This window comes from the organism of the source record quoted next, unplaced genomic scaffold (genome assembly GCF_019419815.1).
Source record: "Pyrus x bretschneideri cultivar Hongxiangsu unplaced genomic scaffold, Pyrus_bretschneideri_v1 Contig50, whole genome shotgun sequence".
Taxonomy (NCBI): Eukaryota; Viridiplantae; Streptophyta; class Magnoliopsida; order Rosales; family Rosaceae; genus Pyrus; species Pyrus x bretschneideri.
In genome coordinates, this window is record NW_025999788.1 from 474,768 (window position 1) to 487,349 (window position 12,582).

General features: G+C 40.7%; 2 protein-coding genes and 1 pseudogene across 2 annotated transcripts; 1 reads left to right on the forward strand and 2 right to left on the reverse strand.

Moving 5' to 3' along the window:
- Positions 1–59: 59 nt before the first annotated feature.
- Positions 60–1,858, reverse strand: LOC103953358 (proline-rich receptor-like protein kinase PERK8). The gene is made up of 3 exons (XM_009365100.2): positions 1,312–1,858; positions 315–1,151; positions 60–228 (listed from the first exon to the last, which is right to left on the reverse strand). The coding sequence occupies exons 1-3, from the start codon at positions 1,391–1,393 to the stop codon at positions 197–199; spliced, it is 951 nt and encodes a 316-aa protein (XP_009363375.2). The 5' UTR covers positions 1,394–1,858; the 3' UTR covers positions 60–196.
- Positions 1,859–3,546: 1,688 nt separating this feature from the next.
- Positions 3,547–6,422, forward strand: LOC103953321 (pentatricopeptide repeat-containing protein At1g79490, mitochondrial-like). Its single transcript, XM_009365061.3, has one exon. It carries the CDS (start codon positions 3,744–3,746, stop codon positions 6,279–6,281), a length of 2,538 nt encoding a protein of 845 aa, XP_009363336.2. The 5' UTR covers positions 3,547–3,743; the 3' UTR covers positions 6,282–6,422.
- A 594-nt stretch (positions 6,423–7,016) lies between these two features.
- LOC103953322 lies at positions 7,017–8,353 on the reverse strand (annotated as a pseudogene).
- Between the last annotated feature and the right edge of the window lie 4,229 nt (positions 8,354–12,582).

The following is a 12,582-nucleotide window of genomic DNA, read 5'->3' on the forward strand; positions in this document are numbered from 1 at the left end:
ACATAAAAACTTTATTGAAATCTATATTCATGATTGAACGACAAGTAATCTACATTTTAATTACAAAATTCCTGTTCGGATTAAGGTTACATGTACCGAAATTTTGTCCCTTTCGTGTCAATCAGTTGAAAAGAAAAGAAAAGAAAATGAAAGAAAAGAAGTTTACATTATGATTGTGATCGAGTCTATTTTGATCTCAATAATACTCAAACCGACATCCATCGTAGCCTGTGAAGACATAATCAAAACAACGAATCAGTTTTTGAAACAAGAAGTTAGTGTTAGTGAAGTTACTGAAATATGTACTCCCTTACTTGGATCAACAGTAACTAGTATAGCAGTTCCTCCAAAAGAACAAGAGCCACCAGCAACCTTAGTCCTTTGCCAGTAACTATTGAAGGCGTAGGAGGCATGGGCCAACAATGAATCTGGATTGAAACACGGCCCATTAGGCTGGATGGAAGCGCAATCCGCTCCCGACCCACAAGCATAATTCATAGCTTCTTGAATGATGGGGTCGGGCACAGACGGCTTAGCCACGCACCACAAAGGCGCTGTCGGGCCTCGCCTTGGACTCGGCGGCGTAGTGGGCGGAGGGAACACAATGGGAGGTAGGAAAACCGGCGGGCTTGGTTGAAACCCAAAAGGCGACGGGACAGAAGAAGGCGGGTTTGGAACAAGACCGGGCGGGCTGGGCTCGAAGTAAGGTGGGCTTGGGATGTAGATAGTGGGAGTAGGTATAAAGCCAGTCGGGCTCGGGACAGTACCGGGCAGATTAGGAGTGGAGATGGATTCTGGTGGGCCTGGGAGAATGCTTGTTGGGCTTGGAGGTGGGATTTGGATCGGAAGGATGCTTGGTGGTGATAACACAATAGGCGTTGGGACGGTTGTAGGGGGAGTTTCGGGGGTATTGGGCGGAGTTGTATCGTATGGAGGTGCATTTTCTGGCAAGGAAATTGGAGGTAATGAATCATAAGGTGGCAAAGTGAATGGTGAATCCACACCGTAGGGTTGGATGTCCTTTGATCCCTCCAATGGAAAGTCAATGCGGTTGATCAAGTCCAATTTGTTTGCAGCACTAAGAAACAAGTTGCTGTGCTTTGATGGACTTGGAAGAGTGCCTTTTAAAAATCTTATTGATCTGATTGCCTCTGCCAAAACATATAGAATTGTCAACGAACTTAAAATTCATCGCCTCTTACTATATCACTCATTACGCGATCTGGTCATGTGACGAGAGATATAGTGAGAGGTAGATGATACATCCATGCAAGGTTTAATATATAAATCAATGAAGGAAGAGGGACTTACCACATTGAGTGAAGGAAATAGTTGCCGCAGTCAGATAGAGAAAAAGAATTAAAAATCTTGTGTGATCTCTAGTCGTTTCCATGACTTGCAACGGAACCCAAAACTCCAGTCGAATCTGCTGCTTCTTCTTCGTGTCTTCTCCTTTTGCTCCAACTCCCAGAAAACTCGAAGACGGGAAGCAGGAAGGGATGCAGAGAAGGAGGTTTTACATATATAAAGAACGGGCAGATGAAGCAGGCTTGGAGCTCCCTAGAATTGTCCAAAAGAAGGGGCAACGGGAGCCAAGTGGCTATGAAGATTGATTCTTTAGCAGTCCAACTTTGAGTCACTTTGCTTAGATATGTGTCATTGAAGGGATACAAAGAAGGCTTCTAAGAGAAGGTGTATTTTATAGGAATGTGAACTATTTTGTATGTACAACATCTCTCTTTTGCCTCCTCGCTAACATTATTTGTTGCATGCAGCAAAACTAGAATATATGCTTGCTTGATCTTGGAAAAAAATCAAAGTGTGGTTTTTTCTGCCCTTTTCTGTTGCTTCCTTTCTACTCAAAGCTTTCCCTCTCTCTCTCTCTCTCTCTCTCTCTCTCTCTCTCTCTCTAAGTGGGGAAAACCATACTAAGGTACAAGGTACAAGGTGGATATGCATTATTCAAATGAATAATTGGTTGTTTAATGTCTAAGAATGTTTGTTATACAGTACGAGGTTTTGTAGCTTAAGCGATTAAAAGTGTTTACTCAGCATTCGAGATCTTGTGTTCAATCCCCGGCCCCAATATCACTTTGCATCAAAAGAATGCTTGTTACAATCAATTTTGTTCTGTTTGCATACCAGCTCGGATTTGCTTTGTTCAAATAGTTTGTACATATTTGGTTAAAAGTACATTTTGCAGGTTTGATTCTGGTACATAAAATGCCTTTAACACAAATTGCTTCAATGGGTTATTCTCAACACCTTGTCCCCAGTCCCCATTCCCCACCAAGGACTAATATACTAAATCTCTTTGATCTCTATATAATATTGAAGGGTGATTGGTGCTCTAATCCTCTCCTGACAAATTAAGAAACTAATCAAGGCAATGTCTTATTCCTTAAACATGGAAAAGGGAACTCATAGATCGAGAACATGAACCAAAAGTCAGCCTCATCAGACTCCTGAGATTTTAGAAGCAAACTCCTCTCCATGTTCTTTTTAGCCTGCTTTCCTTCCGTCCTCGTACCAAATCTAAGAGCGTAACTAATCGATGGTTAACTTGTAGCTCAAGTTATTAAGAGCGTATTCGTTTTTAGGCTGAAGTTCTTCGCATCAAAGCCTATTAGTAGACTCTTACATGTGATCAAATTGCAAAAGACAGGAGTCTTGTTGTGGTGATATTTATAAATCAATATTTACTTATTTCCAAAATGATGAGTGTGAGCAAAGAAATAAAATATGTAATTATGGCCGTAATTTTTTAAGGCAATGGGATTACAAACATATTTTATGTATTTTTCAGATGAATTATTCTTTTAAATTAATTTAGTTTATTACATATATACAGTTTTTATACGTGTTTTGCTCATTTTATAGAGTTACCAACATTTTGATCTCAATCTTTTAAAAATTGGCAATGACCACTCTTAAAGTTATAAAGTGTTACACTATTGTAAATTCTGGTCCATTTAACTGTTAAATAAACTGCTATTTTGTAATGTGACACTCATTAAACTCATTGACATTATGAGAAATCATATATGCATTAAGAGAATAAATCAGAACTTTTATCATCCAAAAACTCAAATTATCAAAATATATAAAGTGATGAAAATGACCCACGCTGCCACGCCACACAAATCCAACTTTGATGTAAGTAAAACCATTTCACCCATTTCCAGATCAAAGGATAATAGCTACAATTTAATACCAAGAGGGTGTCATTTAGTATTACGGTTTAGTGATATTTTTCTTTATTTGTAAGTGAGAGATCTTATGTTCGATTCTCACCAAAAGTGAATATGAATTACATTATTGCTAGCTCATTATGAGATTAAGTTCACCCTCCCCCCGCCCCACCCCCCTTTCCCCTTAATGTAGATATATTGTTTGTTGAAAGAAAAAAAAAAACCGATGGGGCACTAATTTAATATCTTGCAACTGCAGGGTTGATTTTGTCAGTTTAAAAAGATGGGGACCAAATTGTTAACTATCACAAATCACAGGGTACAAAATGCAATTAAAAATGGGAACTTTCTTTCGGGTATTTGCAGCACAGTACGGTAAACCCCCCAACGCTGCCTGCCCATTGACACTTCAGTCTGCTGCAGCTGCACATTGAAAGCTAGGGTTTAAGCTCCGCTCCAAAGAGGGCATCTTTCCAGCAATCAGGTAACACATTCAACCTCCATAAACCCTAATTTTATCCCCAAATCATAGTTCTGCATACCCAAAACTCAATGTTTTATAGGAGGAAGCTCTGCCCTGTAAGTATTTCTAGAGTCACCAAAAACCCTACAGTCAGCTCTGCGCTTCATAGTTCCAATTCACCGTACCCCAATCTGTGTGCAAATGAACTCCATAGTTATGGAGGAAGTTTCAGGTTATGGAGCTCTATAACGGGTTTCAATTCGATTTCTCATAGATTATCTGTACCGGCAAAACCCAATTTTGTGGGGAGCTCTGGTTTTTCAGGTACGAATTTGGTTGAAAAGCCGGTTTCTTTAGGCCCTGGTTTGATCAGAAAGTACTGTTCTGGGAAGAAGAGTGATGAGTGGATTGACGAGATTGACTATTTGGATGAATCAGGGAGTGTTATTTACACTGGGAAAGGTATAAGATCGGTTGAGCCAGGGCTCGATGACCATGTAATGGTAGGCGGGTTGAAAAAGCCAATGTTGAATGCCTCTGCCATTGCTAAAATTGTTGAGGTTGTAAAGAGGTGGAAATGGGGGCCTGAATTGGAGACCCAATTGGACAAACTCCAATTTGTACCAAACATGACTCACATTACTCAAGCGTTGAAGGTTATTAAAGATGGTGATGGGGCTTTGAGTTTGTTTCGATGGGCTAAGAGGCAGTCATGGTATTTGCCGAGTGATGAGTGTTATGTGGTGTTGTTTGATGGCCTAAACCAAAGCAAGGACTTTGATGGAATCCAATCATTGTTTGATGAAATGGTGCAGGATTCTGGTAGTAGTGGGGTTTTGTCATCGGGTGCATATAACCGTGTCATTCAGTTCTTGGCTAAAGCAGATAAAATGGAGGTGGCATTTTGTTGCTTTAAGAAGATTCAAGATTCAGGTTTCGAAGTTGATACTCAGACGTATAATTCGCTTATATTGCTGTTTTTGAATAAGGGTTTACCTTATAAGGCATTTGAGATATATGAGAGCATGCAAGCTGCAAGCTGCTCATTAGATGGATCAACCTATGAGTTGATGGTACCAAACTTGGCAAAGTCAGGCCGCCTTGATGCTGCATTTAAGCTCTTCCAAGAAATGAAAGGGAGGAACTTTAAACCCAGCTTTAATGTCTTTGCATCGCTTGTTGATTCAATGGGAAAAGCTGGGCGGTTGGACACGTCGATGAAGTTATACATGGAAATGCAGGGCTATGGTTTCAGGCCATCTGCTCCCATGTATGTTTCTATGATTGAGTCATATGTAAAGGCTGGGAAATTAGATGCTGCCCTTAGACTTTGGGATGAGATGAAGAAAGCGGGCTTTAGGCCTAACTTTGGGTTATACACAATGATTGTTGAGTCCCATGCAAAATCAGGGAAACTTGATATTGCAATGTCTACCTTTACCGATATGGAGAAGGCTGGATTTCTACCCACTCCTTCGACATATTCATGTCTATTGGAAATGCATGCTGCCTCTGGACAAGTAGATTCTGCTATGAAGCTGTATAACTCAATGACCAATGCAGGTTTAAGACCAGGTCTAAGTACTTACACATCCCTTTTGATGCTTTTGGCTAATAAGAAGCTTGTGGACGTGGCTGCCAAGATTTTGCTTGAGATGAAGACGATGGGTTATTCTGTTGATGTGAGCGCTAGCGATGTTTTGATGGTGTATATCAAGGAGGGTTCTGTTGATGTAGCCTTGCGGTGGTTGCGCTTCATGGGCTCATCAGGGATTAGAACAAATAATTTTATAATCAGACAGTTGTTCGAGTCATGTATGAAGAGTGGTTTGTATGAGTCAGCAAAACCTCTCTTAGAAACGTATGTGAACTCTGCTGCAAAAGTCGATCTCATACTTTACACATCCATTCTAGCGTATCTCGTAAGATGCCAGGAAGAAGAGCATGAGAGGCATTTGATGTCAATACTTGGTGCCACAAGACACGAGGCACACGCTTTTATGTGTGGACTCTTCACAGGCCCAGAACAGAGGAAACAACCAGTGTTATCTTTTGTGAGGGAATTTTTCCAAGGTATTGATTATGAGTTGGAAGAGGGACCTGCTAAGTACTTTGTTAATGTTCTTCTCAACTACCTTGTTCTTATGGGGCAGATAAATCGAGCCCGGTGTGTTTGGAAAGTTGCCTACGAGAATAAGCTTTTCCCAAAGGCAATAGTATTTGATCAGCAAATTGCTTGGTCCCTGGACGTCAGGAACTTATCAGTTGGAGCTGCTCTGATAGCAGTTGTGCATACTCTCCATAGGTTCAGAAAACGAATGTTATATTATGGTGTCATCCCAAGACGCATTAAATTGGTCACAGGACCGACTTTGAAGATAGTGGTTGCACAGATATTGAACTCGGTGGAATCTCCATTCGAGGTTAGCAAAGTGGTGCTGAGGGCACCGGGAGATGCTGTCATGGAGTGGTTTAAGAAACCCATTGTTCAACAGTTTCTTCTGAATGAGATTCCGTCAAGGTCCGATATCCTCATGCACAAGATGAACACTCTTTTTCCTAGTTCTGCACCTGAATTAAGATCTCTGGCCCCTCCCAAAATACTCATGCCAAGGAAAGCAATGTAAACACGGAGGATATTTGAAATTTGGTTATGCATTTGTTATATGGAAATGTATAAGTTGTTGATTTTTGACCACCTCTGAAATCAAAGCAACATGTACATAATCTTAAAAAGTTTCGGCAAGTTCTTTGTCCCTTCTCTTTTACGTTTGAATTTTTGTGTGAATTCATGAGACTTTCCCTTCTTCCTCCTAGCCCTTGCATAGGGCACTGTTTCATTTTGTTTGAGTCCTGCGGAGATGAGCTTTGGTAGGAAGTGGATGCTTAATTGCGCCCACTGCATCATCATCTGGATTGATGATGCAGTGGGCGCAATTAAGCATCGAACAGTTTGATATACACGGACTGGGGTTGCCGCAAGATCTGTGCTACGGAGATTCAGTGAGTCTGGAACTATTCTTGCTGTGCTTCAGTTATAATTCTCTTTGGAATTCATCATTTATAATTATACATCCTCGAATGGCAAATGCGAAGTTAGCTCTGGTGGATTTGATGAATTCTTTAATCAAAACCTGATGAGAGTATGGCTTGGATTTGATATGAACACGAGTACAATATGATGTTTCGTGGTTTTGGTTTAGAGTAGTGTGCTCTCGTTTGATTCCCACAGAACGAAGGAAATACTTATCGTTGATTTTGCAAAGCAAAGGCCGAGTTTTCCACTGATACTGAGCGACCTTTTGGGTTATATCGGAGGGAATCGAATCTTGGCCGATGCTAATACAAATTACTACATTAGAGGGACTTTAATTTTGAGGATTATTTCTCTCCAAACATGTTTCATGTCCGTGAAATCCGTTTAAAAAATCAAGGGGAACGAAGAAAATTCCTTCGCCGCTCTCGCTGGGGTGGGGGAAGAAGCCAAATTATAAGCTTTGCTCAGATTTCAAGCCCATTTGGCTAACAGAGACATACAACCAGTCCCCAGAAGGAGCGAAGAGTATGCTCCTAACTGAATCTTCAAATTGCCTTGCATTAATTCTAGGGTTCATGAAATCTGCTGCTAGTAGGTCAACAAGAGCCATGTAAATCAAAATTCCCCCTGAAGCAGCATTCAAAGTTCCTTAAACAATGAGTGCAGTCGGACTGTTCACGTCGTAAACTGTTGATATTCGGACACCTACTGCAATCCCTGCCGGCGTTGTGAGGGAGAAAAATGTCGCCATGACCATTGCAGACCGAGACTGGAATTTTGCCTGTAGGGCAGTACAACAGGAGATTTATAGTTATAAGTGAGATCATGAGCGGCTTTATTGTTTGAGGATTTACCATGGAGATGCAGCCACCAAGTCCCATGCCTTCAAAGAATTGATGGAAAGACAAAGCAACAATGAGAGGCTTTATTGTTTCCGGACTTGGGGCAGCAGCCAATGATATTCCGATTATAACTGAATGCACTAGGATCCCCAGCTCCAACACCTACAATATAACCATGGAAGTTAAAATCCAGAAAACGATCTACGTAACAATGTAGAACTTCAGATTGTCATCCTTAAATAAGATGTTTTTCTTCGATACAGTTCTTACTTGTGAAAAGACACGGTGCCTGATTAGTTCCGATGATCTCAATTCTTCGGAGCCATGAGCATGGCCCTGTGTGGAATGTGTGTGACCATGTACATGGCCTGCATGATCATCGTCACCGCTCTCTAGTTCATGAATCGTCACCTGGTTGGACTTTACATTCGATCTCTGATAGTACCCGGTTGCCAATGAATCGACCATCAGTGTTCTAGTGGCAGATAACATGGTAACAAAACCGGTGTAAGGGAACTTCCCCCATGGATTTTCTTTGATGCAGGGTGAAGTCAAGTTGTCAAATGCATCTGGGAGTATGTGAACGAACCCAATTGCTAGAATGACGCCTGCAGCGAAGGCCTTGATGAGGAAGAATGTGTCTTTTTCGGGCGTCAGAGTTGGGATTTTCTTGCCTAGCCAATGGCAGACTCACCCCCACAGAACCAGCAACAAGAATGGAGGCAATGGAGCCTAATTTATACCCGAGTGCATCTTCTTGGTTGTGTTCTGCGTCCTCGGATTCGCACGTACAGTCTCCGAATACTATAGCGGGGAGATAGAATAATTAGGATTGTGATTATCTTTAACATGTTGGAAGATTGACCTAACTGAAGAATGAACATGGTTTTAACTTTGAGGTATGAGAAAAGGGTGAGGGAAAGAAGGGTGGGAAAAGAGTATATAGTGAAAGGTTTTCGGGTTTTTGCCTTTTGGATCTAGTTTTTTTGGTAATAAGATGATATTCCAAGCTATTGTTTTTTACATGAAAGAGAATTTAAACTTACGTGCGACAGAGCAGACACACTGTCTTAACCAACTGACCTATATGTTGCCTTTTAAAACTTACAAAGCAAACAGGTTGCATGTGCATGTAGCACTAACATTAGGCTGGATGGGTTAAAGTCCAAAACTGCCACTTGATTCATTTCTATGGATGATAATTAGAAAGTTAAATAATTTGTGAGCATTATTTGAAGTTGTTGTTGGAAGTTCAAATAAAAACATAATGTCAATGTTTTTGTGCTGCTAGATGTCAATGCTTCTGTACTGGCCGAAAGTTGTGTGTGTGTACAAAATCTAAGAGTATGTGTGCGAAAGTCTAAAGCTGTGTGCGAAAGTCTAAAAGTATGTGTAAAAGTCTAAAGGTGTGTGTAAAAGTCTAAATGTACATGGGTAAGTGTGCAAAAGTCTAAAGTTAAAAGGATGTAAAGACTTTTTGAACACCTTCAATTTATTTTGCATGTGTTAGTCTTGTAAAATCTCTATAATATAGATAGGTGCATGTCCATTCAAAACATTCCCATTTTCAGCCATCGAGTTGAAACTCTTTTTAATATATCAAAGTGTTTGTTGTCACCGAAGCTTGCTGCTTCATCTCTCCCTTTCTTTTGTCCAATTGTATTGAGAGTGAAAGTGAGAGGTGTGATAGAGTTAGAAAACTCTTGTCACCCACATATTCTGGTATTGAGTTACTAAACTTTGAATACTGTTGAGTGTTTTTTATGTATATTTCATATCTGAAACCATTACACAATGCAACATATATGGGAGAACCGAAAGCAACAAAATGATGACATCCAACATAATGATGACCTCCAACATAATGATGACACATCCAATCCCACTAATCTTAATCTATTATCTATATGGGAGAACCGAAAGCAACAAAATGATGACCTTCAACATAATGATGACCTCCAACATAATGATGACACATCCAATACTCCCCCTCAAGCTGGATCCAAAAGGTTGATAGATCCAAGCTTGCCAAGAAGAAGCTGAAACTGATGAGAGGCCAATGATTTTGTGAATAGGTCCGCAAGTTGATCCGAGCTCCTTACAAAATGCGTTTGGATAACCTGAGATTGAACTTGTGTACGAACATAGTGACAATCGACTTCAATGTGCTTGGTTCTCTCATGAAAAACTGGGTTGGAAGCAATGTGCATTGCAGCCTGATTGTCACAGAAAAAGGACATGGATTGATGATTGAAAACACCTAAGTCACACAGTAAACCTTTGAGCCAGATTAGTTCACACGCAGTAGATGCCATTGCCCGATATTCTGCCTCAGCACTGGATCTTGCAACGACAGTTTGTTTTTTGCTTTTCCATGAGACAAGGTTGCCTCCCACAAACGTGCAAAATCCCGTTGTAGACTTACGATCAATGGAATTGCCAGCCCAATCTGCATCACAATAACCTGTAATCTGAGTGCTTGCATTTTTCTTCATGATTATACCACGTCCCACAGAACCTTTTAGATACCGAAGTATCCTTTTGACTAGGTTAAAGTGCTCCATCGTGGGAGAGTGCATAAATTGGCTAACAATACTGACAGCATAGGTAATGTCGGGCCTTGTGATGGTCAGGTATATCAACTTACCAACCAACCGCTGATAATAACTTATGTTTGGAAGAGATTGACCCTCTAAGCTGACTTTAAGTTTAATGTCAAGAGGTGTAGGGACCGGTTTAGCATCACTCATGTTTGCTTCCTTAAGGAGATCCAGAACATATTTGCGCTGGTTAAGGAAGAAGCCTTTGTGAGATGTAGCCATTTCGATGCCAAGGAAGTATCTCAGAACACCAAGATCTTTTATTGCAAAGCGTTGCTGAAGGGAGTGCTTGAGTTCTTTGATTTCTTCAGGGTTATCTCCGGTGATAATCAAGTCATCAACATACACAAGAACAACCAATGTACCAGCGGTGCCTGAGCGTACAAATAAAGAGGAGTCCGCATTGCTTCTTCCAAAACCAACACTGATAAGGACTGAACTGAGCTTAGCATACCAGGCTCTCGGTGATTATTTAAGACCATAAATTGATTTGTGTAGTTTACACACAACATCCTGTTTATGACTTTGAGAGTGACCCGGTGGTAATCTCATGTAGACGTCTTCTTCAAGCTCACCATGTAAGAAGGCGTTTTTTACATCCATTTGATACATAGGCCATCCTTTGTTGACAGCCACAGACAAGAGTACGCGCACTGTGTTCATCTTTGCAACGGGGGCAAAGGTTTCCTTGTAATCCACATCAAATGTTTGAGTGAAGCCACGGGCCACTAATCGTGCCTTGTGTCTTTCAATAGACCCATCCGAGTTGAATTTAATCTTGTATATCCACCTGCAGCCTACTATCTTCTTTCCTTTGGGCAGTGGCACAATGCTCCAGGTTTTATGTTGATCTAGTGCATGCAGTTCATCCTGCATTGCTTGCTGCCACACTTGGAATTGGTTAGCTTCTTGAAATGATTGAGGCTCTTCATGCGCAGATATATTACTCAAATAGGTAGTGTAATTATGTGACAACTTTTGATAAGAACAGTAGTTGGATAAGGGGTGCTTGAGCTTGTACGTAACAAAGTCTTGCAGTCTTGCTGGTGGGTGCCTCTCACGAGTTGGATTTCGTCGAGGTATGGTAGGAAGAGACTCTTCTGAAGGTTCTTCAGGACCAATACTACGTAGAGTTTCATCTTCTACAGGCATGTTGCTGTCGTCATATGAATCCGGTTGATTTGGAGCCACAAGATCCATTGTGTGAGTTTGATCACCCGCATTGTTGAGTATCTCAGTCCTTGGCAGTGGAAACATGTCCAAGATAATCTCCCCCTGACTTGTACTATCCAGAGACTTACTGTAATAAGAGTTAGTTTCATGAAATTGAACATCCTTTGAAACAATTAATCTCTTAAGTTGTGGATTATAACACTTATACCCTTTTTGTGTGGACGAGTAGCCAAGGAAAATGCATTTAGTTGCCCTAGGATCAAGTTTGTCTCGATGTAATGATTGAACATGAACAAAACAGATGCATCCAAAGACTTTAAGGTGAGACAAGTCCACCTTTCTGTTCTTGACTATCTCCATTGGGGATTTGAACCCCAAAACCCTACTAGGTAATCTGTTGATCAGGTAAGCTGCTGTCATGACGCTTTGAGACCAAAAACGTTTTGGTACATTCATTTGTAACATCAATGCCCTAGTTTTTTCAAGGAGATCTCGGTTTTTTCTCTCGGCAACACCATTTTGTTGGGGTGTGCCAACACAGCTAGTTTGATGTATGATGCCATTGTTGCTCAAATATTGAGTCATGACTTGGGACATGTATTCTGTGCCATTATCAGACCTTAGGGTTTTGATTTGAGAAGAAAAATGATTTTTGACAAGGTTGTGAAAGTCCTTAAACACTTCCATCACCTCATTTTTTGATTTTTAACAAATATAACCAGGTGGCTCTTGAATAATCATCAACAAAAGTTATGAAATATTTATAACCGTCAAAAGATTCATTTGTTGGTCCCCATATATCAAAGTGTACAAGCTCAAAAAGATGAGAAACTCTAGACATCGAAGACCCTAGAGGTAGTCTTGTTGCCTTTGACAAATGACAAGTTTCACAGTGGGTTGATTCTTTGCCTAAGTCAGGAAATAAGGTGGATAAGATAGGTTGAGATGGATGAGCTAGTCGTTGGTGCCACAAGGTGGAAGCTTGAATGGAGGTATGTATGGACTTTGACTTGGCATGGAACCCACAGGAAGAGCTTTTTGATATGTAATAGAGACCATCAAGGTAAAACCCCTCACCAATCGTCCTCTTGGTTATACAATCCTGAAAAATGACAGTTTTTGGTGAAAAAATGGCCAAACAATTTAAGGAATTTGTGATTCTTCCCACTGAGAGAAGTTGAAATGGAAATGATGGGACATATAGGGCCATAGACTCTATTTGATCAGATATCAGGTGGATTTTTCCCTTTCCTACAATCCTAGCACCTTCACCATT

What these genes read in the sequence shown, in the direction of transcription:
- LOC103953358 (XM_009365100.2), bottom strand. Translation starts at nt 1,393, where the DNA reads ATGGAAACGACTAGAGATCACACAAGATTTTTAATTCTTTTTCTCTAT. An exon ending in TATTTCCTTCACTCAATGTG is followed by an intron (nt 1,152 to 1,311) that starts GTAAGTCCCTCT and finishes ATGTTTTGGCAG; the next exon opens with AGGCAATCAGATCAATAAGA. An exon ending in ACTAGTTACTGTTGATCCAA is followed by an intron (nt 229 to 314) that starts GTAAGGGAGTAC and finishes ATGTCTTCACAG; the next exon opens with GCTACGATGGATGTCGGTTT.
- LOC103953321 (XM_009365061.3), top strand. Translation starts at nt 3,744, where the DNA reads ATGTTTTATAGGAGGAAGCTCTGCCCTGTAAGTATTTCTAGAGTCACC.